The 20,000-nt window shown below is 39.8% G+C and overlaps 1 protein-coding gene across 3 annotated transcripts in view; it reads right to left on the reverse strand.

Moving 5' to 3' along the window:
• Window positions 1–20,000, reverse strand: part of TOX (thymocyte selection associated high mobility group box) — a 338,731-nt gene that overhangs the window by 125,272 nt on the left and 193,459 nt on the right. For 2 of the 3 annotated variants that reach the window (XM_025213485.1, XM_025213484.1), the window contains exons 3-4: window positions 19,621–19,674; window positions 9,762–10,004 (exon numbers count right to left, since the gene is read on the reverse strand). In XM_025213485.1, the coding sequence (XP_025069270.1) occupies window positions 9,762–10,004; window positions 19,621–19,674 (297 nt within the window). The remainder of the gene's footprint in view (window positions 1–9,761; window positions 10,005–19,620; window positions 19,675–20,000) is intronic. The other variant, XM_006031821.3, reaches the window with a different exon arrangement.

Consider the following 20,000-nt stretch of genomic DNA (forward strand, 5'->3'; position numbering starts at 1 on the left):
GCTGAAGAAAGGAGGTCACAGGCCCAGGATGTGCCATTTTTACAAAAGTAAGTCTGTAACATTATAGTATAATATTTAATGCTCACACTGCAAGGGAATAGACTAGAGAAGGGGAATTTAAGGTCTGATCACAATGTATAGTATAAGCCAAGTATGAAGTTCACAGGTGCGGTTCTTGTTTTTCCCAGTCCTTATATGTGGAGCTGGGGCCCCTGCAAATTCCAATATGCATGATTGCCCAGATCAGACTAGGATTCTCCATGCACTGTGCCTCTCCATCATCTGGGCTCAGATGAATGTGAATGCAGTCTGATCCATTTAAGCACTACTACCTTTTAAAGTTTTCAAGTAATGGAAGGCAAAGAAACTGCATTCTATTTAAGTAAAGAAGAGAAGCAGGAAGCAAGAGGAAGCAGAGACCATTCCACCTGATGCACAAGGCTCTCTTGTTAATCTATATTATGGGTTCCTGACTCCTCTTCGTCTTCATAAAAAGCATCTTTCCAATATCTAAAAGTGAAATTTCATATCTATGTCATCTATAGACCCTAAAATGAATAAAATGTTTTTGCCAAAGATTAAATGAGTCTTCTTGTTCTTCTTTTACACCTACTCAAAATGTTTAAAGATTAAGTCAACAATCTCAGAATTTCAAACAATTCTATGAGATATGTTTTTATATTTGCATACTCTACTGTGTGTTTTGTTTGACATACAGCTGTGACACTATCGAATGTGCATTCATCACTAGCAGGGGCTGCAGGAAGAAGGTCCTACTTAGCATAGCACCAGAGATTGAAGACATTTGCTCCATAACACGCTCAGCATGCATCAGTGCACTTCTAGCCATAGAATTCATGCAGACATTTGCTGTACCTGATCTACAATCATATGGCTTACTTTAAACCATGTGATAACAGATTGGGAGTGGCTTGTGCATGTGTTTGCTAGTGCTGGGCGACACACTGAGAACCTGATCTAAGTCAATCAGGCTGGGGGAAGGGGCAGGCAGGATTGAGGGGAGGGCTAGTAGGTCTGCAAGGGGAGGGAGATTGGCAGGATTGGGGAGGGCTGATGTCATAGCATGGGGACAGCAACTGCAGCTGGTCCTTGTTTCACAAACGGCACACAGAGAATGCCTACAGCTAAGGCCCCTGTTGCTGAATGTCACCAAAACCCAACACCTATGGGCCAGATCTCATGGTTTCACGGGCCAGATCCAGCCCATGGGTCATAGGTTACTAACCCATGATATAGGTAATCAGTACAACCATAATTTGCAGCTTATTCATTGTCTATAAGGCCAGAAAGAACCATTGTGAGAATCTTGTCTGAACTCCTGCATAACACAGTATGTATAATTTCAATAAGTAAATTCCAGCTTCATGTCCAATACTTTGTGGCGAAATATAGATTATCTTAGAAGGAAATTTAATCTTTATTTAAAAAATCCATGTAATGGCATATCCCTCACATCCCTTCGTAAGTTGTTCCAGTGGTTAACTGTCCCCACTGTCAAGCCTGAATTTGAGTTAACTCAGCATCAGCTTCCAATCACTGTGAGACAGTTAGGTGGGTAAGAAGCTGGCTGTGGGATAGGATCCAGACAGTCCTACTGAATGGATCTGTATTGTCCTGGCAAGAAGTGGCCAGTGATGTTCCTCAGGATGCGAGGGTGAATTGCTCACTGGTCTAGTTTGCGGACAACAACAAGTTACGGGGAAGTGTGGTCATGCTTAAAGATAGGCTGCAGATACAGGTGGACCTAGACAGCCTGGAAAGTTGGGCGGATCAGAACCGGATGAAGTTTAACATTGAGAAATATAAAGTGTTCCACCTGGGGACAAATAATCCCCTGCACACCTACAGGCCTGGCAACGCTGATCTGACCTGCACTACAAATGAAAGAGACCTGGGGGTAATAAGTGACCACAGTATGAACATAAGCCGACAGTGCAATGCTGTAGCCAGCAGGGCAAATAATACTCTGGCGTGTATCAATTGATGCATCTCCAGCAAAACCGAGGAAGTGATTCTTTCGCTCTACTCAGCATTGGTGAGACTGCAGCTGGAGTACTGCGTCCAGTTCTGGGCACCGCGCTTCAACAAGGACATGGAAAAGCTTGAAAGGGTCCAGAGAAGGACCACCCATATGATCAGAGACTTACACGGCAAGCCACATGCGGAAAGGCTGAGGGACCTGGGACTCTTCAGCCTGAAAAAGAGAAGGCTTAGAGGGGACTTGGTAGCAGCTCACTGCTAAAACAGGGGTATACAGCAAGGGCTCGGTGAACAACTGTTCACCAGGGCACCCTTGGGGAAAACCAGGAATAATGGTCACAAACTCCTAGAAGACCATTTCAGGCTCAACATTAGGAAAAACTTCATAGTTAGGGTGTCCAGACTGTGGAATAAGTTATTTCTAGAGGTGGTCCAATCGCTTACCCTGGAAATCTTCAAGAGAAGACTGGACGGTCACCTAGCTGGGGTTATCTGATCCCTGTTATCTTTTGTGCTTGGTGCAGGGGGCCGGACCCGATGATCTTCTGAGGTCCCTTCCAGCTTCATAATCCATGAATGAATCTATGAACTGGGTCTTATTGTGCCTTTGTTGGCTAGGCAGAGGAACCTTCTATTATCAGTTACCTTATCCTCATATAAGGATATAGATGTTTATTAACCTAAATCAAGTTACCTCTATTCTACTCCCTTCATTTGTCATATAGACTATCTTTATAACAACAGTACAATGGAGGGCCTCTCCCAGGGCCTGGGGGGAAGCAATGCAGAACAGCTCAGTTCTACTTCAGAGTTAGGGCAGCTAGGATCTAGAACCAACTTCCAAGGGAAGTGGTGCTGGCTCCTACCCTGGGGGTCTTTAAGAAGCGGCTTGATGCCTACCTGACTGGGGTCATTTGAGCCCAGTTTTCCTCCTGCCCAGGCAGGGGGTCAGACTTGAAGATCTACAAGGTCCCTTCCGACCCTACTTCTATGATTCTATGATTCTACTGAGGACAATAAATTAACAATTACCTTTAACTATGCAGTTTAACAATATCCATACTAACTGCTATGTCACTCTGCCTTGCAAAGCTAACGTCATTGCATAAACCCAGGTTTTAAACTATAAAAATGATTCTCCCCAAAACAACAAGGCTTAAAATATTTTTTTAAAAAACAACCTATTAATACAAGGGGTTCTGTGACCTAAAATTTATGATTCAGCATTTCTAATTACAATAATTCACAGTAATAAAATATGGAGTAACAGCATGTCTGTGTGGAATAACAGAAAATGTTGATCAAGTAAAGACCAAAGCCTGGAAAGGAGGTACAAATGTGAATTATTCACCAGAGACTGAAAGTCTCTTCTACCATTCTGTGATTGCCATATAAAATACAGGGCAGGGGTGAAGGGGGTGGGGAAATCTCAACACTAAGGTTAGGAAGAGGAAAAATCTTTTGTTTTGTTATGGTAAAGAAAGTTATTCATTTTGTTCCTCAGCAATATACAATTTCTATTTGACTCAGTGGTCTGTTCTAACACTTGTAGGTGCCAAAAAAAAAAAAAAAAAAAAAAAAAAAAAAATCAACTGTGTAGGTCAGCCACAAGATGAGTCACGAATAGTGATTTTAAACTAATATGTACAAAGCTGGTGAAACAAAATATCTTAAACACGTTCCAGCTACAACAACAACAATCTCCTCTATTGGATTTATTAGCAATCACCGTATGAATAAGAAATAGTAGCTGCTTTCTACCCAATATGGAAAATTAAAATAAAATAGGTGTTTGATTTCCTTTGCTGAATTACTGTGCTGTATTTTGTTTAAGATATTAGTTTCTCATGGGTTGCATATCTAAAAAAATATAATTTCTGAAAAACTAAAGTAATTGCTCAGGCTTTGATGAATTGGAGCATAATGTTAAATAATTATTCATTGCCTTTATTCTTCTGTCAAGGTGGGCAAAATCATTTCTTTTTATTGCTTTTCTTATATAAGGACACAGGTCCCTATGACATCCATTTTATTTTAAACTAATGCTTCTATTATTCCAAATCTGAATAATTACAGCTGACATCATCTATTCTTTGGTGTCCTAAAAGATCTTTAGCTCTAGTCCACTGCTACATATTTTATGCATTACATGAAATAAAATATCTCAAGATTTTGAAAATATTTATTTTAAAAACAGCAACGAAATTGTCTGTAATCATATTTTCTGCTCTGCTTTGAAAGCAGCATTATTCAATATGCCAGTGGTCTTTTCCATAATAGCAAAGTATTAGAAATTCATGCTGCTCTAATACATCTGAATTCATTGATGTACTGCACTCCCTATAGACCTAAAGAAACATTTCTTCTTCAGTTTCGTATGTCCTGCACACTACCTACCAATGTAATGGTTGTCAAAACAGTTGTACAGTAGCCTTTGAATTCAAAGTGTGCCTTGACTGTATACTAAAAATGACAATAAACCTAACTATATACATTATACTGGCTTTTGTTGTCAATACAGATAGAGCATTTGGGAAATAAATCCCCCAGTTTTATTGCCTTTTAACATCTTTTTCACTTTCAACTTCAAAACTTGAAATCTGAAGCATTCAGAGAAATTGAAATCCCTTTTATATTTTTCTTGTAAATTTTCTATACCACACCATTATGAACCATATTTTTCAAAAAGCCCTGCTCTAGCATAAGTGTTCTATATGAAAGCACTCTAAAAATACTAGTGCTCTTTTTATCTAAAAGCAGCATTGTGAATTTTAATTCAGATTTGCTAAGAAAACTCTTAACACCCATAAAATGTACTCCAGATCTTGGCATGTCTATAATTTTATGTTGAGCACATAAACACAAGAAACATTTCATTCTTTGTAGCATATTAAAAGACATTTTTCAGATTAAAAAACACTCTTGTGTGAGGCACTGTATAGGTACTTTTGCTTGCAAATGGCTAATGGGTACTTCTTACTGTCTTAGGGCTATTTCAGGAGGATAATATTCATATGGACAAAGAAGCCTAGATAGGTTAATAACTGAAAATGAAGCAGACCTAGATACAGTGGAACTGCCACCATTGTAGTACATTGGAAAAGGCTCCTTCTCTTCCACCATACATAAGTTAACTTACCAATCAATGCATTTTCATTATGAAGTTATATCTAGATATCCAATTAATTTTAAATATTGGCATATCATAGTTATGCCATATGTATTTACTGCAGTCTTGCAGTTGGATCTGATGTCGCAGGAGGAAGAGGTTGCAATTTTTTGTTGCAATATTATAAAAAGCTGCATAATTTTGAGTCCTGTATATCTATTTTAAGTCCTGAATAAATTGAATTTCTTAAGAAATTTGTGTTTGACATCATTATAAACATGAGTGCAAGTGTATGTGTGTGCTTGGTAGAAAACAGAGATCCAGGCAAGAACAGAGAAGCAAGCATAAAAACTAAGAACACTGTGTTGAAGAAGAGAAATCATGATTATTTTTAAGAAGTAAGGAGTATGAGAGAAAGACTTAAATCAAATTTCAGAGCAGGCTAATTCTAACTTAACTGTCAGATAATGTAAATGCCAATGGGAAATTCTCATCTCCCAACACTGAAATTCTTCAGAAGAAGAACCTCCACAGTGCAAAAAATATATGAGGCTGATTCTTAATAAGAATTCCCTGAGCTGGTACTGGGTTCTTATTGTGTGCACTTAAGCACTTCTACAAATGAAAACTCTTACAGATCCTGGGTCAAACCTGCAGTCCTTACACAAAGGGATTTCAGTGGAAGTTAAGGTCTATATACAAGTTTTAGTAAACCAGGAATTTTAGTTGGAGATTATCAAAAGAATGCTTTTGAACGTAGGGTGGAGTAACTTTTAACCATACTGGGTCAAATCTTGAAGACCTTAGCTTTTACTTAGCCCTCACTCAAAAACACTGTAATTTTATAGAAAAAAACAGTTCACAGTTGAGATGAAAGGAAAATGATGTGATTTGAGTATCCAATATTTTTTCAGCTTTGTCTTTGAGGTCAGTGTACTTATTTACTTCCATCTGTTTACAACAAACTAATAAATGTATTAGTTAATAAAAATAACTTAAAGGAAAGTGTCAAATAATCTTTTTACAGTTGACTACAAACCATTCAGTTCAAGTGAAGGATCAAAAACATAGATATTATTGCTGAAATACTATATAGTTAAGAACTATTTAGTCATAATGTTCAAGAGGAAGAGTTTATTTGCCAAATTCAATGAAGTTATACTTGTTTATACTAAAACTGGATTTGGTCTAATATCAGTAAATTCCAGTGAAGAAAATAAATGAACTAGGGCTTTTTCCCCATTCTACCAAGTATTCAGTGCTGAGAACAATTCCAGTATAAATAGTTATTAGTGACTGGAAAATTAAACCCGTTCTAGGGTGTTGTAATTTGCCAACATCAGTATTTGATAGACTAGTTTTGTTGTTATTATTTGCCCTTGATCAACTAGTATATCAAAGAGTTGGTAACAAATTTTTGGAAAGTGGGAGAAATTGATACATAATGTTTATGGTAAAAATATAATTTGCAAATTTAATAATTAATATATTAAATAATTTGAGAAGATTAAATAAGATAGTAAAAAAGAAACAAGATTGGTGGTGAGTTATAACAAGAGGGTAGAATCATGTTAAAGAAAAGACACGTTATCAAGTGCTGCATCTTAGATATCTACACAAATTCTTCTGTCTCCTTTGATGTTCCAGAAGGTTGAAAGCAATGTGGAGTGACTTTTTCTTCACTGCAAAGTAAGCTTGAATTATCTGCATTTGAGTTAATTACTTTCAGGTTATTCTACCTCTAATTAGAGTAGCCACACTGCAAAGTAACACTCAAATTAGAAAGGCATCATAATATCATCTGATGAGCTATACTAACTTTATTTGTGGCTTATTCTGTGACACGTCAGCCAGCTTGAGTTAAACATGCTCAAGGTGTTTTGTGAGTGGATGCGATTCAATGTAGGGGTAACAGTCCAGTTAGAACAATCAGTGGTGCCTGTGGGATCATTCTTACTCAGGATTCATTCAGTAAACTTAGTGCTTCTCTTCTTTTTTCCTATATTTCCTGGAGTCCTGAACTAAATTATGTCCTGACATCAAGATTGCCAGTTACACTACTCAGTCATTATTATCATCTTCATTATTGTTGTTGTTAGTATCAGTATTATTGCTACTTGCCCTTGATCAACTATTTCTTTGTGATGATCTCCAAACGTTCAAGTCCCTTTGTTCATAGTTTTTTTGTTTTTACAAGGGGCTACCATGGAACATCAGTGGTTTTAAAAGGATACATAGTTTCTAAAACCCTGGCACAAAAATGGTCAACTCAATGAAACGTGGCTTTACATCTTTACTGAAGTGTTAAGGTACTTCATCAGGTACTTCCATAATTCTAGTTCTATGAACACTTCAGCTCATTTTCTTTCATAATGAGATCCAATACTTATCAGTTTTTAGGACAGCTACACAAATTTAAATTAATCTCAGAAATACTTCTGTAGTTCTGTGTTGAAAGTCCTCCCCCACCCCCCCAACATCATGTAGGCTCTTGAAGTTCAGATTCTCCCTTCAAATATAAAGACACAACATTTAATCACGGAATCAAGTTTGGAAGGGATCGCAAAAGGTCATCTGGTCCAAATCACTGCCGAAATACAGGAATGCGACTCCTAAATTGATCTTGTCCAGTACTTATCCATCCTCCTTATGAGAACCTTAAATGAAGCAGGGACGTTCTGGGGTGGGGTGGGGGGGTGAATTGGGGCGACTGCCTGGGGCCCCGTGCTTTGGGGGCCCCACAGAGTCCTGTACAGGCCCCGCCACGGCCGCCATGCACCACTGCTGCTCTGGCGACGCTCACCACCCCCTTCACTCCCCCACCCCCTCCACACACCCCTAGGGATGGCTCTGAGTGATGGAGATTTTAAACTTCTCTGGGCAATCTATTCTACTGTCTTAGTGTACAGGATAGCAACTGCACAGCATATAGGGATTCTGAATCAGGCTTCTAGTAGCTGGCTGATCTGACCTAGTTGGAAATACTGAAGACAGTTTGATTTTAATGAATTTACAATGGAATGCTGTCTACTAGTTGGGTTTCTGTTGTAAGCCTGCATAGTTTCCTAACAACTTGTCACCTCAGCTCCTTGGTTTATGAGCTGACAGGAGCTGGAAGCCTCTGTCTCAAAGCTCCTAAGCTTGATAGGCTGCTGTATAGCAGGATTTGGAGCTTCCCAACTTCAGGGAGGCCATCTGATGAGGTGCTGGGAATCTGGAAGGCATGCGGCTTGAGCTTCCAAGTTTAGAGGCTCTTGTCTCAGTGACTACTCCCTGAGCTTCCAGGTCTCCACTCTTGACCAGGCAGGATGGCAGGGAGCCAGAAGCTCAGGAGTACTAGTCACGAGCTTGTAGGTTCACCGCTCCCAAGAGCTGTTGCCTTGAGCCAGCCTACCCTGATGCCAGGTCTTCATTCCCTTTCACAGAGGATTTTTGAAAGTTTGGGATTTGTTGTCTACAAAACAGAATTATCTGCACACCTGTACAGGCGATATACTTGAAGTATGATACTGATTCTTAAGAGTTTCTTGAAAAATATTTTTTGGAATATTTAAGATGGCCCTGGACTTATAATCAATTTTGTCTGGACAGAAAGGCATAAAAATGGCAAATATCTTAAGATCAGGACCATGATGACTTTGGGCCAGATCCTAATCAATACTGTAGCTGCCTAAACAGAATTTATAGTCACAAAAAGCAATCCAATCAACTGCATCCAACAGCTGAGGACTGATCCAGATGCCTAATGTCTAACATAAAAATGCATCAACAGTCAACCAACAAATGGCAGTATGACTGTAGTCAGTCATGAGAATGCTTCCAAGAGAAGGAGTCCTGGGTGCTGGATCTTCTTAGCAGACTGTTTATGCATTTTTTGTTAGATTATCATTGATTAAAATTGTAAATAACCTATTTAGCAGAGGCCAGGACCCAGAACATCTGTCATGGAGTGCGTCTTAACCACTTAACTATAGTGATTACAACCTCTCTTGCATGCTCTCTTTCTGGTGGCCCTATCAGTTTTATATCCTTGGCTGCCAGTGGCCTAGCTTCAGCAGTAAGTTGTGACACCTATGTGGAGATACCTATAGGGTTGATTTGGTTCTAGCTTGGCATGATAGGCAGATTTTCAATAGTTTTAATGGAATTTCTGGCTGGGTAATGACTGGAAACTGTGAAAAGGATACAAAATTTGGTCTACAGTCAGAAATGACATTTGGTGTTTTCCTGAAGTATAGTAAACAAGAAAGCAAAAGCTAAATTTCTGTACATCTCTCATTACATGCACATTAGAAAGAAAAGACCTTGCAAGGAAACCAAAAACCCCCCAGTCATCTGAAGCTAAAATCTGTTCTAACTGAAATAAAATGCATTGGGCTGTATTCTGTTTTCATTTACACCAATGAAAAGATGGCATAATGCTACTGAAGTCAGTAGGTGAAATCATGGTCCCAACAGAGTCAACTGCAAAACTGTCACTGACTTCAATGGGTCAATATATCACTTCATATAATCAGAGTAATACTGCTGAGAAAGCAAAGCCAAGCAATCTAATCCCACTTGAGACCTGGGGACAGACAGTCCTGTATCAGTATTTCAGACATCTGAATGTTTTAAACTAGCACCAAAACCAAAGATGAAAATTCCTTACCACTGAAAGTGAATTTGAAAGCAGTGTCCCATCTTGGCTGAGCATATTGGATACTGTAATTTCAGGTAGGTCCATGTTTTGTGGGTGGAATGGAAGCAGGCCATTATGATTCATTGGGTGACACAGAGAGTGATACCCAGACTCTACTTCATTCAAGTGCACCAACGAATGGTCAGGTAATGATGGAGGAGTTATGGGAGGTATGTTGAAATCTTCACTTTCAAGACTTGGACCAGGAAAAGACTGTAAGGAAAAATATAGATAGTACTGCAAGTTACTCAAAAGCCCTATAAAAAGCCATGTAGAAACAAACAAAAACACTTATACATTTAAGCAGAAGTTTCAATTTAGCAAAGAGAGCATTTTAAACACTCATATATTACAATGGTGGAGCTTCACCATTATATATAGGATAAAAATTGCCTCAAAGGCATAACAACCTCTGGTACTTTCATTAGACAAGAGTTTTTTCTTCCCCTCAAGAACCTGAATTCAAACAGATTTCAAGGGTAAAATTAAATTTTTCCAAGAGTCTTCATCTAGTTGTATGCCTTTTTCATGGGAATTGTGGAAAAGGGAATTAAATTTATAAAATTAACATTGAATCAAAAATGCTTTATGAGACTCCCTGCTACTGAGATCAAGAACTACAAAGTATAAAAGAAGGCTATTGCTTTTTTTGGCTTATATAAAAGAAACATGCATTCATTTTGCTTCAAAAGAAAAACAAATTAATATAGAAATAGCATGCGCATTGCATAGGCATATATTATAGTTATCAAAATTATACATTTGAAATTATATTTCAAGAATATGGATTTTTCCTTTCTCAATCTATAAACTCACAAATATGTGTCTTTCTTATTCATCTAAGCAATTTACTCCATAAGGTGACTGTTTCATGTTTTTGCTGTACATTGTTAAATCACATAACTTATTTTATTCAAGGTAATGCCACAGATAAAAGTCAGAGGGATACACCAAAATGGATACAGGAATTGCTATTATTTATTCATGCTCTTTCTACAGCAGGTAGGCTCATATGGGGATAAGGGATGGCTGTGTGGGCATATTTTTGTACTTCAAAGGGAAAGTTGAGCATTGTAGTTGAAGGTGGTTAAAGCAGTAACCTGACAGGAAAGGAGGGTTATGAGATGATGGAAGTTCCACATGTGCAGCTGTTTTTCAATTCCTGGTTTATTGCTTTGTTTAATTGTGAGGGATAGAGAGGAATATTTTGATAACAGTGTTATGTGATTTGGATTAAGACTGCAGAGGGTCCAAATGTAGTCATTCAATGAAAACCTTGTGTTCAGGGTGCCAGAGAAGTGCATGGACCTTGGTTGTATCCCAAAGGATATGGGTAAGGAACTGCTATGCGACCTATCCTTTTCTGCAGGGACACTGTCTGTTCCTCCCACCCACTACATTGTGGGAACCATCCTACCCTTCTTTTTGCCTTTTGTGAAACATGTGACCGCTCAGGGTGTTAACATTACTTACCATGTACTTAGTGGTATATCTGCAGCTATATCTAGCTCCTCACAACTGCCATGAGGAAGTATGAGAATGTTCCTCTTTGCAAACTTGAGACTGGACAGAATTTAGATTGTTCAGCAGCTATTAATAACATACTGGATCCGTCTACATGAGACTCTAATGCACACTGGTTACTGAGCATTTATTTAGTACTTATATAATCAAGTACTAAATAAATGTGCAGTAACCAGAGTTGCTGAGCAGTAGCGCTGACAAACGCCTTTTTAGTGATGTTACTGAGCAGTAGCCTAATAATACTGCACAGTAGCATATTAGCACTGTTGGTGCTGTGATGTGCTACTGCACAGTATTATTCAGGTACTGTGCAGTTAGTGTCTTGTGTAGATGTGCCTACTCATTCCCTAATGTAGTATAACACTGTGTATGGATGCAAGCATGAAGTTCAAAGCTATGCAGAAGGCCAAGAGATGAACCAGTGTCCCAAAAGATAACATAGTGGAATTCAGTTATTCAAAATAGAGATATAGTTTCAATACAACACCTGAGATTATCCCACCCAGCTGAAGCATGTACATAAAGCCTTTCACCTGGCTTTACAACAAAAGGTTTTACATGCTTCCACAGAATTATTGAAATATTGCTGGAAGCCATTACTAAATAACTTGCTCCAGAAAAGTGCACCTTGCCATGCCCAAAAGGAATGTCCTGTAACTGTAGTCAAAGGACACTATAGCTATTTGCAGCATCTAGAGATCTGTTCCAAATTAAGGGTACCATAGTACATAGTATATAAGGAAGAATCATGGATAAAATCATAGGGGCAGAAGTATGGGCCAAAAAAACCCAACAAAACCTGACAGCAAAACCATCATTGTGTGTGAAGAACTTAGTTTATCCTTGCCTGGTGGACTGACTCTGTTCTTAAGAAGACCATACTATTGTAAACTAGCCCTCCCTCCTCCTCCAGGCATTTGGACTCTTTAGCATTTGGTGTGGTTTTCTAGTAGGAATTCTCAGAGAAAGAATATTGGCATCTAGCTTGCAAGCCTTATCTTTCTTGGCATTGACAAAGTTTTAATGCAGCCATCAGTTAAGACTCCGTGAAAGGCAGAAAATGTGTGCATCAAAAACAGATTCCTCACTGGATGGGAAAGAAACATAGCAGTGATAAAGAAAACAAATTAGGATTAAGCAAACAGTAGGTAATTGCATAAGATGCCAAATTAGTATGTTAACAAGACAGATAAAAATATAAAGTCCCTTCCACAAAGGCTTACAGCCTAAATTTCACTTGATACAACAGAAATAATGGAAGAGTAGAGACATGATGGGAAGGAAGAGAGTGATGACATCAGAAAGGTTATTCTGGACAAGTATATCTCATATATACTGCATAAGCTGCCCATCATGATGATCTGCCTCACAGCCCTCTCATATTCATCTTATGGGTAGATGAGGTGGCTTGGTCTGTTTGGAAAGATGCAAGGGGTATGAATGGAAAAAAGTTGGGTTTGAACTACTGTACATTTACTACCTGACAGCCCCATAGGAATTCAAAGCCTCAGAAGATATTTTTCACCCTTATGCTATCCCAAGGGTGGGCAATTATTTGGGCTGAAGGGCCACTTAGGGAGTTTTGGTGAGTTGCCATGGGCTTGGTCAGTGCTCCCCACCTCCCTGGGTCAGGTCAGCACCCCCAGCCGCCCAGCCACAAAGCTCACCAAAACTCCCCAAATGGTTCTGCCCCAGGGCCCAGCCATGTGCTATCACTATCTGGCAATCTTAGGGTCTCTACGGAGACCAGCCCAGGACCTCCATGGGCAGGACGTGCTTGGCCAGGCAGATGGGATGGGGCCACGGGCAGGCAGGGAGTGGCATCCGGGAGCAGGATGGGTGGAAGGGGCCAGGGCTGGGATCATGGGGAGGTAACAGCAAAGGGCTGGGGCCCAGGGTAGAACCTCAATCTGTTCCCTTCACATCCCCACCTGCAGAACTGCTGCCCATCATAGGGAATGTACGGTCAGCAGATCATACCTTTGTCCCAGGCCCTGACCCTGTGTTGTCAATGACCTGGGATCCCAGCCCCACTTGCCCATCCTGCTCCCTGCCCACCTGCAGCACCATCTCATCTGCCTGGCCACGCACACTCTGCCCACACAGGTCTCCGGCCAATCTCCATGGATCCCCTGCTTGCCTGCTTCATTTGGAGCCCCTGGCGGTAGGTGTGGAGCGGACAGGCTGGGGTGCTCAGGCAGCAGGGCTGGATTCAGCAGCAGTGGTGACACTGGCAGTAGCAACCGGAAGGAGCTTCCGCCACTAGGTCTACAGTGAAGTGGAGTCTGGCCACTGTGCCGCCCCAGCCCTGATGTGACCTTGGTGCAATGGGATTAACCCCATGTGCCACAGCCCAGGCTGCCCCATGCACCTGGGCTGGGCAGGGCTGAGGGATCTTGACAGGCTAGATCTGGCCCATGGGCCATATTTTGCCCACCCTTGTGAAGATGTAGTTACAGAAAGTGACTGTTCATGATCTTCTGTTTGCTGATGACTGTTCCCTGTATGTCAGACTTAGATTTGGCATTCAACAGAGTATGAACCATTTATCTTCAGCTTGTGACAACTTTGGCCACACAATCAACAAACACTAAGATGACAGCAATGATGCACAAGCCTTCACCAGAAAAGCTTTACACACAGCTTGCCATCACAGTGAATGGCCAAATCCTCCAGGCAGTGGACAAGTCCACTTATCTCAGCAGTACACTGTCACATACAGTTCACAATGATCATAAAACCAATGCCAGAATTGCTGAAGCAAGCATGGCATTTGGCAGACTATGTGAAAATGTGTGGGAGTGCACACGCACCAGTCAACAAACAAACTGAAGGTCTACAAAGTCATTCTGTTGCCAGTCCTGATGTATGTATGTGAAACCTGGATGTTATACAGACACCACACTATGCAGCTTTCACTTCATGGGCTGTCTGAGGAAACTGATGAGAATAAGATGGCAAGACAAGGTCCCAGACACTGAGGCTTTTACATGGCAGACATTTCAAACATTCGCACACTGTTGATGGAATCACAGATGAGATGGGTAGGCCATGTCTCCAGGATGTCAGATGAGCAACTACCTAAGATGATCTTTTATGGTGAGCTAAAGGAGAGATAGTGCTCTCAGGGAGGCCAGAAGAAATGCTTCAAGGACTCCTTCAAGTCATCCTTGAAACACTGACCCAAAGTCTAAGGAAGATCTCACTCATGATCGTTCCACCTGGTGAAGCCTTATCCATACTGGAGCTACCATGTATAAGCAGAAAAGACCTGCTGAGGCAGAGCAGAAGTGCAAGCAGCGTATATCTCACAACAGCAGCATGTCCACTATTGATTAAACAACCCAAAGTGGCATCTCTCGTTCAGTCTGCCATAGATGGTTCAAAGCACAAATTGGCCTGATCATGTCTATTGGCCTATTCACATGTCCACAGAAACCAAACTAATCAGTGATGTCATGGTCATCTTCAAATTCAAAGGATGAACAACATGCCCACCCCTGCTCTATCCCAATCTCCCTGCACCATCCCACAAATGAGTTGTTCTTGGAAATATTCACCTCCCTGCTGGCACCAGGGTACCAAATGAATGAGACACCTCTCCTCAATGCTCTTCCAAGAGGAAGAGTCTGCCAGGGGAATTTCTCTTTTCTCAACTTTCTGAAGTAAGAGCTTAATAGATCTCATCTATGACTCTGACTCTCCTCTTCAGATGCTCTGTTTGTATAAGACCAGGAGGCAAGTTTCTCGATTTGCACTGGGGCTGAAAAAGACCATCACTATTAGCGAGGACACAAGCCAAATACTGAGAAAACTACCTGTGTGATAGCCACTAATATTCAGTGTGCTCAATTAATCTGATATTTGAATTGCCCATCATTCTACTGTATATGCTTCTATAATGTAGCTCTCACTTAAGAATGATTTTTTCCTTCAAATATATGTTTAATTAGTATCACTTCAAATAGAGTGGCGAAAGCACCACAATGATGACATGTAACTTCACTTATTATAATTTAAATGAAACACTAGTCTGATAAATTCCCACCATCCAAATGTATAGTTAGAGTATGCACATGCATTATATATGTAGGTTAAGAATTATAAAGTCAAGGTTACTGTGTATGCTCTCTTCATTGCAACTAAAAATGTACACACTGTGATTAGTTACAAACCAGCTATAGTGCATTTGATGCCACAATTTAATATATATTTTTCAAATTATATTGTGCAAATTTTTAGATTGCTGTGGCAGAGTATTAAAGAAAATAATAAAACAGTACAATATGTAACTAATGTGGAAATTAACAAGCTATAATAAACTACTCCCATAGTACTATGGTTATATATGAAGTTTTGGGAGGTATTTTTAAGTGAACAGTACTAGTGCCTCCACCTTTTTAGGGGGAAAAAAAACATTAATGTGAGGCAGAATCTAATTCAATAAGAGAATGTTTGAGATCATTAGTAACAAGGAATATTTCACTATGCTAATACTTCCTATCTAGCGAGGCAGTGCCCTTTATTTTGTGTATGTGTGTGCACATATTTCTACTCTATATATCATCGCTACACCAAGAAATAATGTCGCTACTACTGTTTGTCTCATTGCTGCTGTGAATGCTTGTGTCCAACTCTAGTTCAAAGGTATATCTAATTGCATTTCAGAGTTTTATACAGATTAACACTACATTCTACATGTTACTTTGATTTAACATTTAGTCAGACTTCCACAGTTCTGCTGTATCCTGAAGGCCAGGGAAAATCTCTTTATTCTACTAGTCAAAACAGTGAAAGCAAATTGTCATTTTAAAGCCAAGAGGGCATAGCACTGCATGTTTTCTTTGCCTCACCCCTGACTGCAAGAGGACTTAGCAGTGACTGTGCTTTTCTCCCTCTAACTATGGAAGGGAGGAGCTTATTGGTTATCAGCACTAGGGAGAGTTCCTATATTTTATTATAACCAGGAGAAATGACTTTACAAACCCAGTTAAACCCTACTGGAATGTACTGAAGAGATCAAGCCTTTATTTTACATTGTTAAAGAAAAGAGTTTAATTGAATCTGAGTATCATCATAAGCACTTTCAAGCATATTTACATTTTAGATGTTTGGTTACAGGAACCTCAAAAATCAAGCCACTGTAAATTTGGTGTGTTTGGTATTCTATTTAAATTAACAGAGCTGAACCTGAATCTAACAGTTATAAATACAGGATGGATCCAAAAACAGAAGGAACTTACTCTATGGTTCTAGTTTAATGTTTGTGAAATGTTACATTCAGTTCTTTTACAGAAAATACACCCTTCAAAATGGTGAAAATCGCAAAAGAGCGCTCACATGAGTTTTCTGCCATTAACTGTGGGAATCTTTCCCTTACTATGATTAGAGAGAGGTATTTCACCATCTTAAGCATCTTAGAGGCCAACTGGCTCAGGCATAAGCTTTTGGAGGAGATAGACTACTTTGTCAGATGCTATGGATCAGAGGCTGCTGCCTATGAAAGCTTATGACCGCTTGAACCAGTTAGACCTAAAGGTGCCATTCTCCGCTGCCTTCTCTTTTTGCCACTATGGTTAGTGGCAAAATCAAGCCAATGCATTTTATTTCCTTTTTAACACACACAAAATACTCACTGTAACGAAGAGGTATTTGAAATACTTGAAATGGCTGTATGACGGACTGTATAACAATTAAGGGAGGGAATATAAGGACAAAAAAAACTATACATAATAAATTATGGTGACTACAGATGAAAAGAGAAAGCTTATTTATGCTTGTATTGAATGTTATATATCAAAGTTTGGAAAGTAAATGGAGAAAAAGAAATGGAAGGAAAAGAGATATTTAAACACAACAACCACAGGAGGCAGCAAACATCCAAATATCTAACACAAACTGGGAAGAACAGAACCATCATCAAAAGATATCTTCTAGCAGGTAAGTTTAAATTAAGTGCTGGATGGCAGAATTATGCAAGCACTCAACAAAATATGGTATTAGTTGTAAGTCCTTAAAAACATGGTCTTCTTACAAAGACACCTATTTAAAAAAAATGAATGTGGAATGTGTCTTAATTTTTCATTTACACAAAGGCTTCTGCATCAGTAGAAAGATGCTAATTTTTAAAGATAGATGCTTCAGGCTCTTCCATCATTGAACACATGATTACATAACTGAAATAGTTATGAATTGAAAATAATGTAAAAACAACAAGCTCATTTGGAGAGAAAAAAAAACAATTTATACACATTTGAGAGTTAGGGTGGTATATCTGACAGTGAAGTTTTCTGCAGTTTTAATGGGATCAACCTAATCTCCAATTTCTAAATGGAGGACCTTCAGAAGCAAGTGTGTTTTTAGCTTCTTTTGTCTCTGCATGAGCAAGGCTTGATAGCTTGAGACTATAATGCATTATTGTGGAAACCCTCGGTCTGTTACATAAATCATCTTAACACTCAGCAAGAATTGTCCAACAGTACCATTGATATGTTCAAGTCAATGATCCTGCAAACAATTTTTTTGTGTTTCTTCATATGTTCGACAACAGCAATAAATCATATTCATTTAAAAACACACAATATACTAATTTATCAAGCAACAGCCATCAAAAACATATTACAGGGGAAGGTATACCTTTTTCTCCTCATTGTGTTAATCAATTTCTCTAATTTACGTTAGGTAAAGGGCAACGCCTCAAGCAAAACATTAATTTTCCAGTAGTAGATGAATTCTATTTTCAATAAGGTGGAGAATATGCTGACAATTATATAATTGATTTAAAATAATCACAATTTCCAAGGCAACAGAATCATGAAAAGGTATTGTGCTTTTTAGATTAGTTCATCTCAAGAATCTCTTCTCATTGTTTAATTTTACAAATATTGCCACAAAATTTGTTTTAAAACAAATTTGTTTTTTTATGTTTTATACTGAAATGCATTTAATAGGGGACAATGAACAAAAAAAAATCAGAAAAGATTACAAGATTTGAATAACATAAATGGCTAGAAATACAAACATTTTAACCTCTCCAGAGGGCTAAGAGTATAGCTTTCCTATTCAGAAAATGTATATCAGTCTAGCAGAAAAGCACTCCCTCTTGCCATTGGTCCTGAGGTACGGGAACTCAGGGCCAGATCCAAAAGATTTAGATGCCTTACTTCTAAGCATGTGGCCTTAAAACCCATGACTTCCCACTCCTAGACAAGTATCCTAAACACCAGGCTAAAGTTATTCTCCCTCTTGCTTGTTCTTCTGCTTCCATGAATTTTGCATTCCTTTCTGCACAGGGGCCCAGCTTCAATAGGAGGGGTGAAGAGTCCTTCTCTACCTGGAGCCTCAACAATAGCCTGGCAATAAGTTATTCTGTTGTGGGGTGGAAGACATAGATTTTAATCCCCTCAGGTAGACATGATCTTAGAAACCAGGGATTCTACTATATCACAGAACTATGATATGGTTGGAATAACAGAGACTTGGTGGGATAGATCACATGACTGGAGCACTATCATGGATGGGTATAAATTGTTCAGGAAGGACAGGCAGGGGAGAAGAGGAGGAGGAGTTGCACTTTAGGTACAGGAGCTATATGATTGCTCAGAGCTCCAGTATGAAGCTGGAGCTAGGCCTGTTGAGAGTCTATGGGTTAGGGTCAGAGGGGAAAGTAACAAGGGTGATGTTATGGTAGGGGTCTGCTATAGACCACCAGACCAGGAGGAAGTGGTGGATGAGGCTTTTTTCAAAAAACTAGTAGAAGTTTCCCAATCACAGGCCCTGGTTCTCATGGGAGACTTCAATCAGCCTGACATCTGCAGGGAGGGCCATACACCAGTGCACAGGCAATCCAGAAAGTTTTTGGAGAGTGTTGGGAACAACTCCCTGGTGTAAGTGCTGAAGTGGTGAACTAGGGGCTGTGCTCTTCATGACCTGCTGCTCACAAACAGGGAGGCATTGGTGGGGAATGTAGTACTGGATGGCAAGTTGGGCAGCAGTGACCACAAGATGACTGAGTTCAGGATCCTGAGGAAAGGAAGGATGGAGAGTAGAAGAGTAAGGATATTGGACTTCAGAAAAGCAGATTTTGACTCATTCAGGGTACTCATGGGTAGAATCCCCTGGGAAGCCAGACTGAGGGGGAGAGGAGTCAGGAAAGCTGCCTATACTTCAAAGAAGCCTTGCTGAGATTGCAGGAACAAACCATCCCAATGCGCAGGAAGACTAGCAAGTATGGCAGAAGAACTGGTTGGCTTAGCAGGGAACTCTTCAGTAAACTAAATCACAAAAAAGAACCAGTCAGACTCACCTCAGTCCCTGGAAAACTCATGGAGCAGAGCCTCAAGGAATCCATTTCTAAGCACTTGGAGGAGAAAAATGTGATTAGGAACAGTCAGCATCGATTCACCAGGGGCAAGACATTTCTGAACAACCTGACTGCCTTCTATGATGAGATGACTGGGTCTGTGGATGTGGGGTACCCTGATTTTAGCAAAGCTTTTAATATGGTCTCCCACAACAGTCCCCAAGACAAGCTAAGGAATTATGGGCTGGATGAATGGACTGTAAGGTGGACAGAAAACTGGCTGGAGCACTGGCCTCAAAGAGTAGTAAATCATTGCTCGATGTCTAGTTGGCAGCCGGTATCAAGTGGAGTGCCCCAGGGGTTGATCCTGGGACCAATTTTGT

Source organism: Alligator sinensis, unplaced genomic scaffold (assembly GCF_000455745.1).
Source record: "Alligator sinensis unplaced genomic scaffold, ASM45574v1 scaffold700_1, whole genome shotgun sequence".
NCBI lineage: Eukaryota > Metazoa > Chordata > Crocodylia > Alligatoridae > Alligator > Alligator sinensis.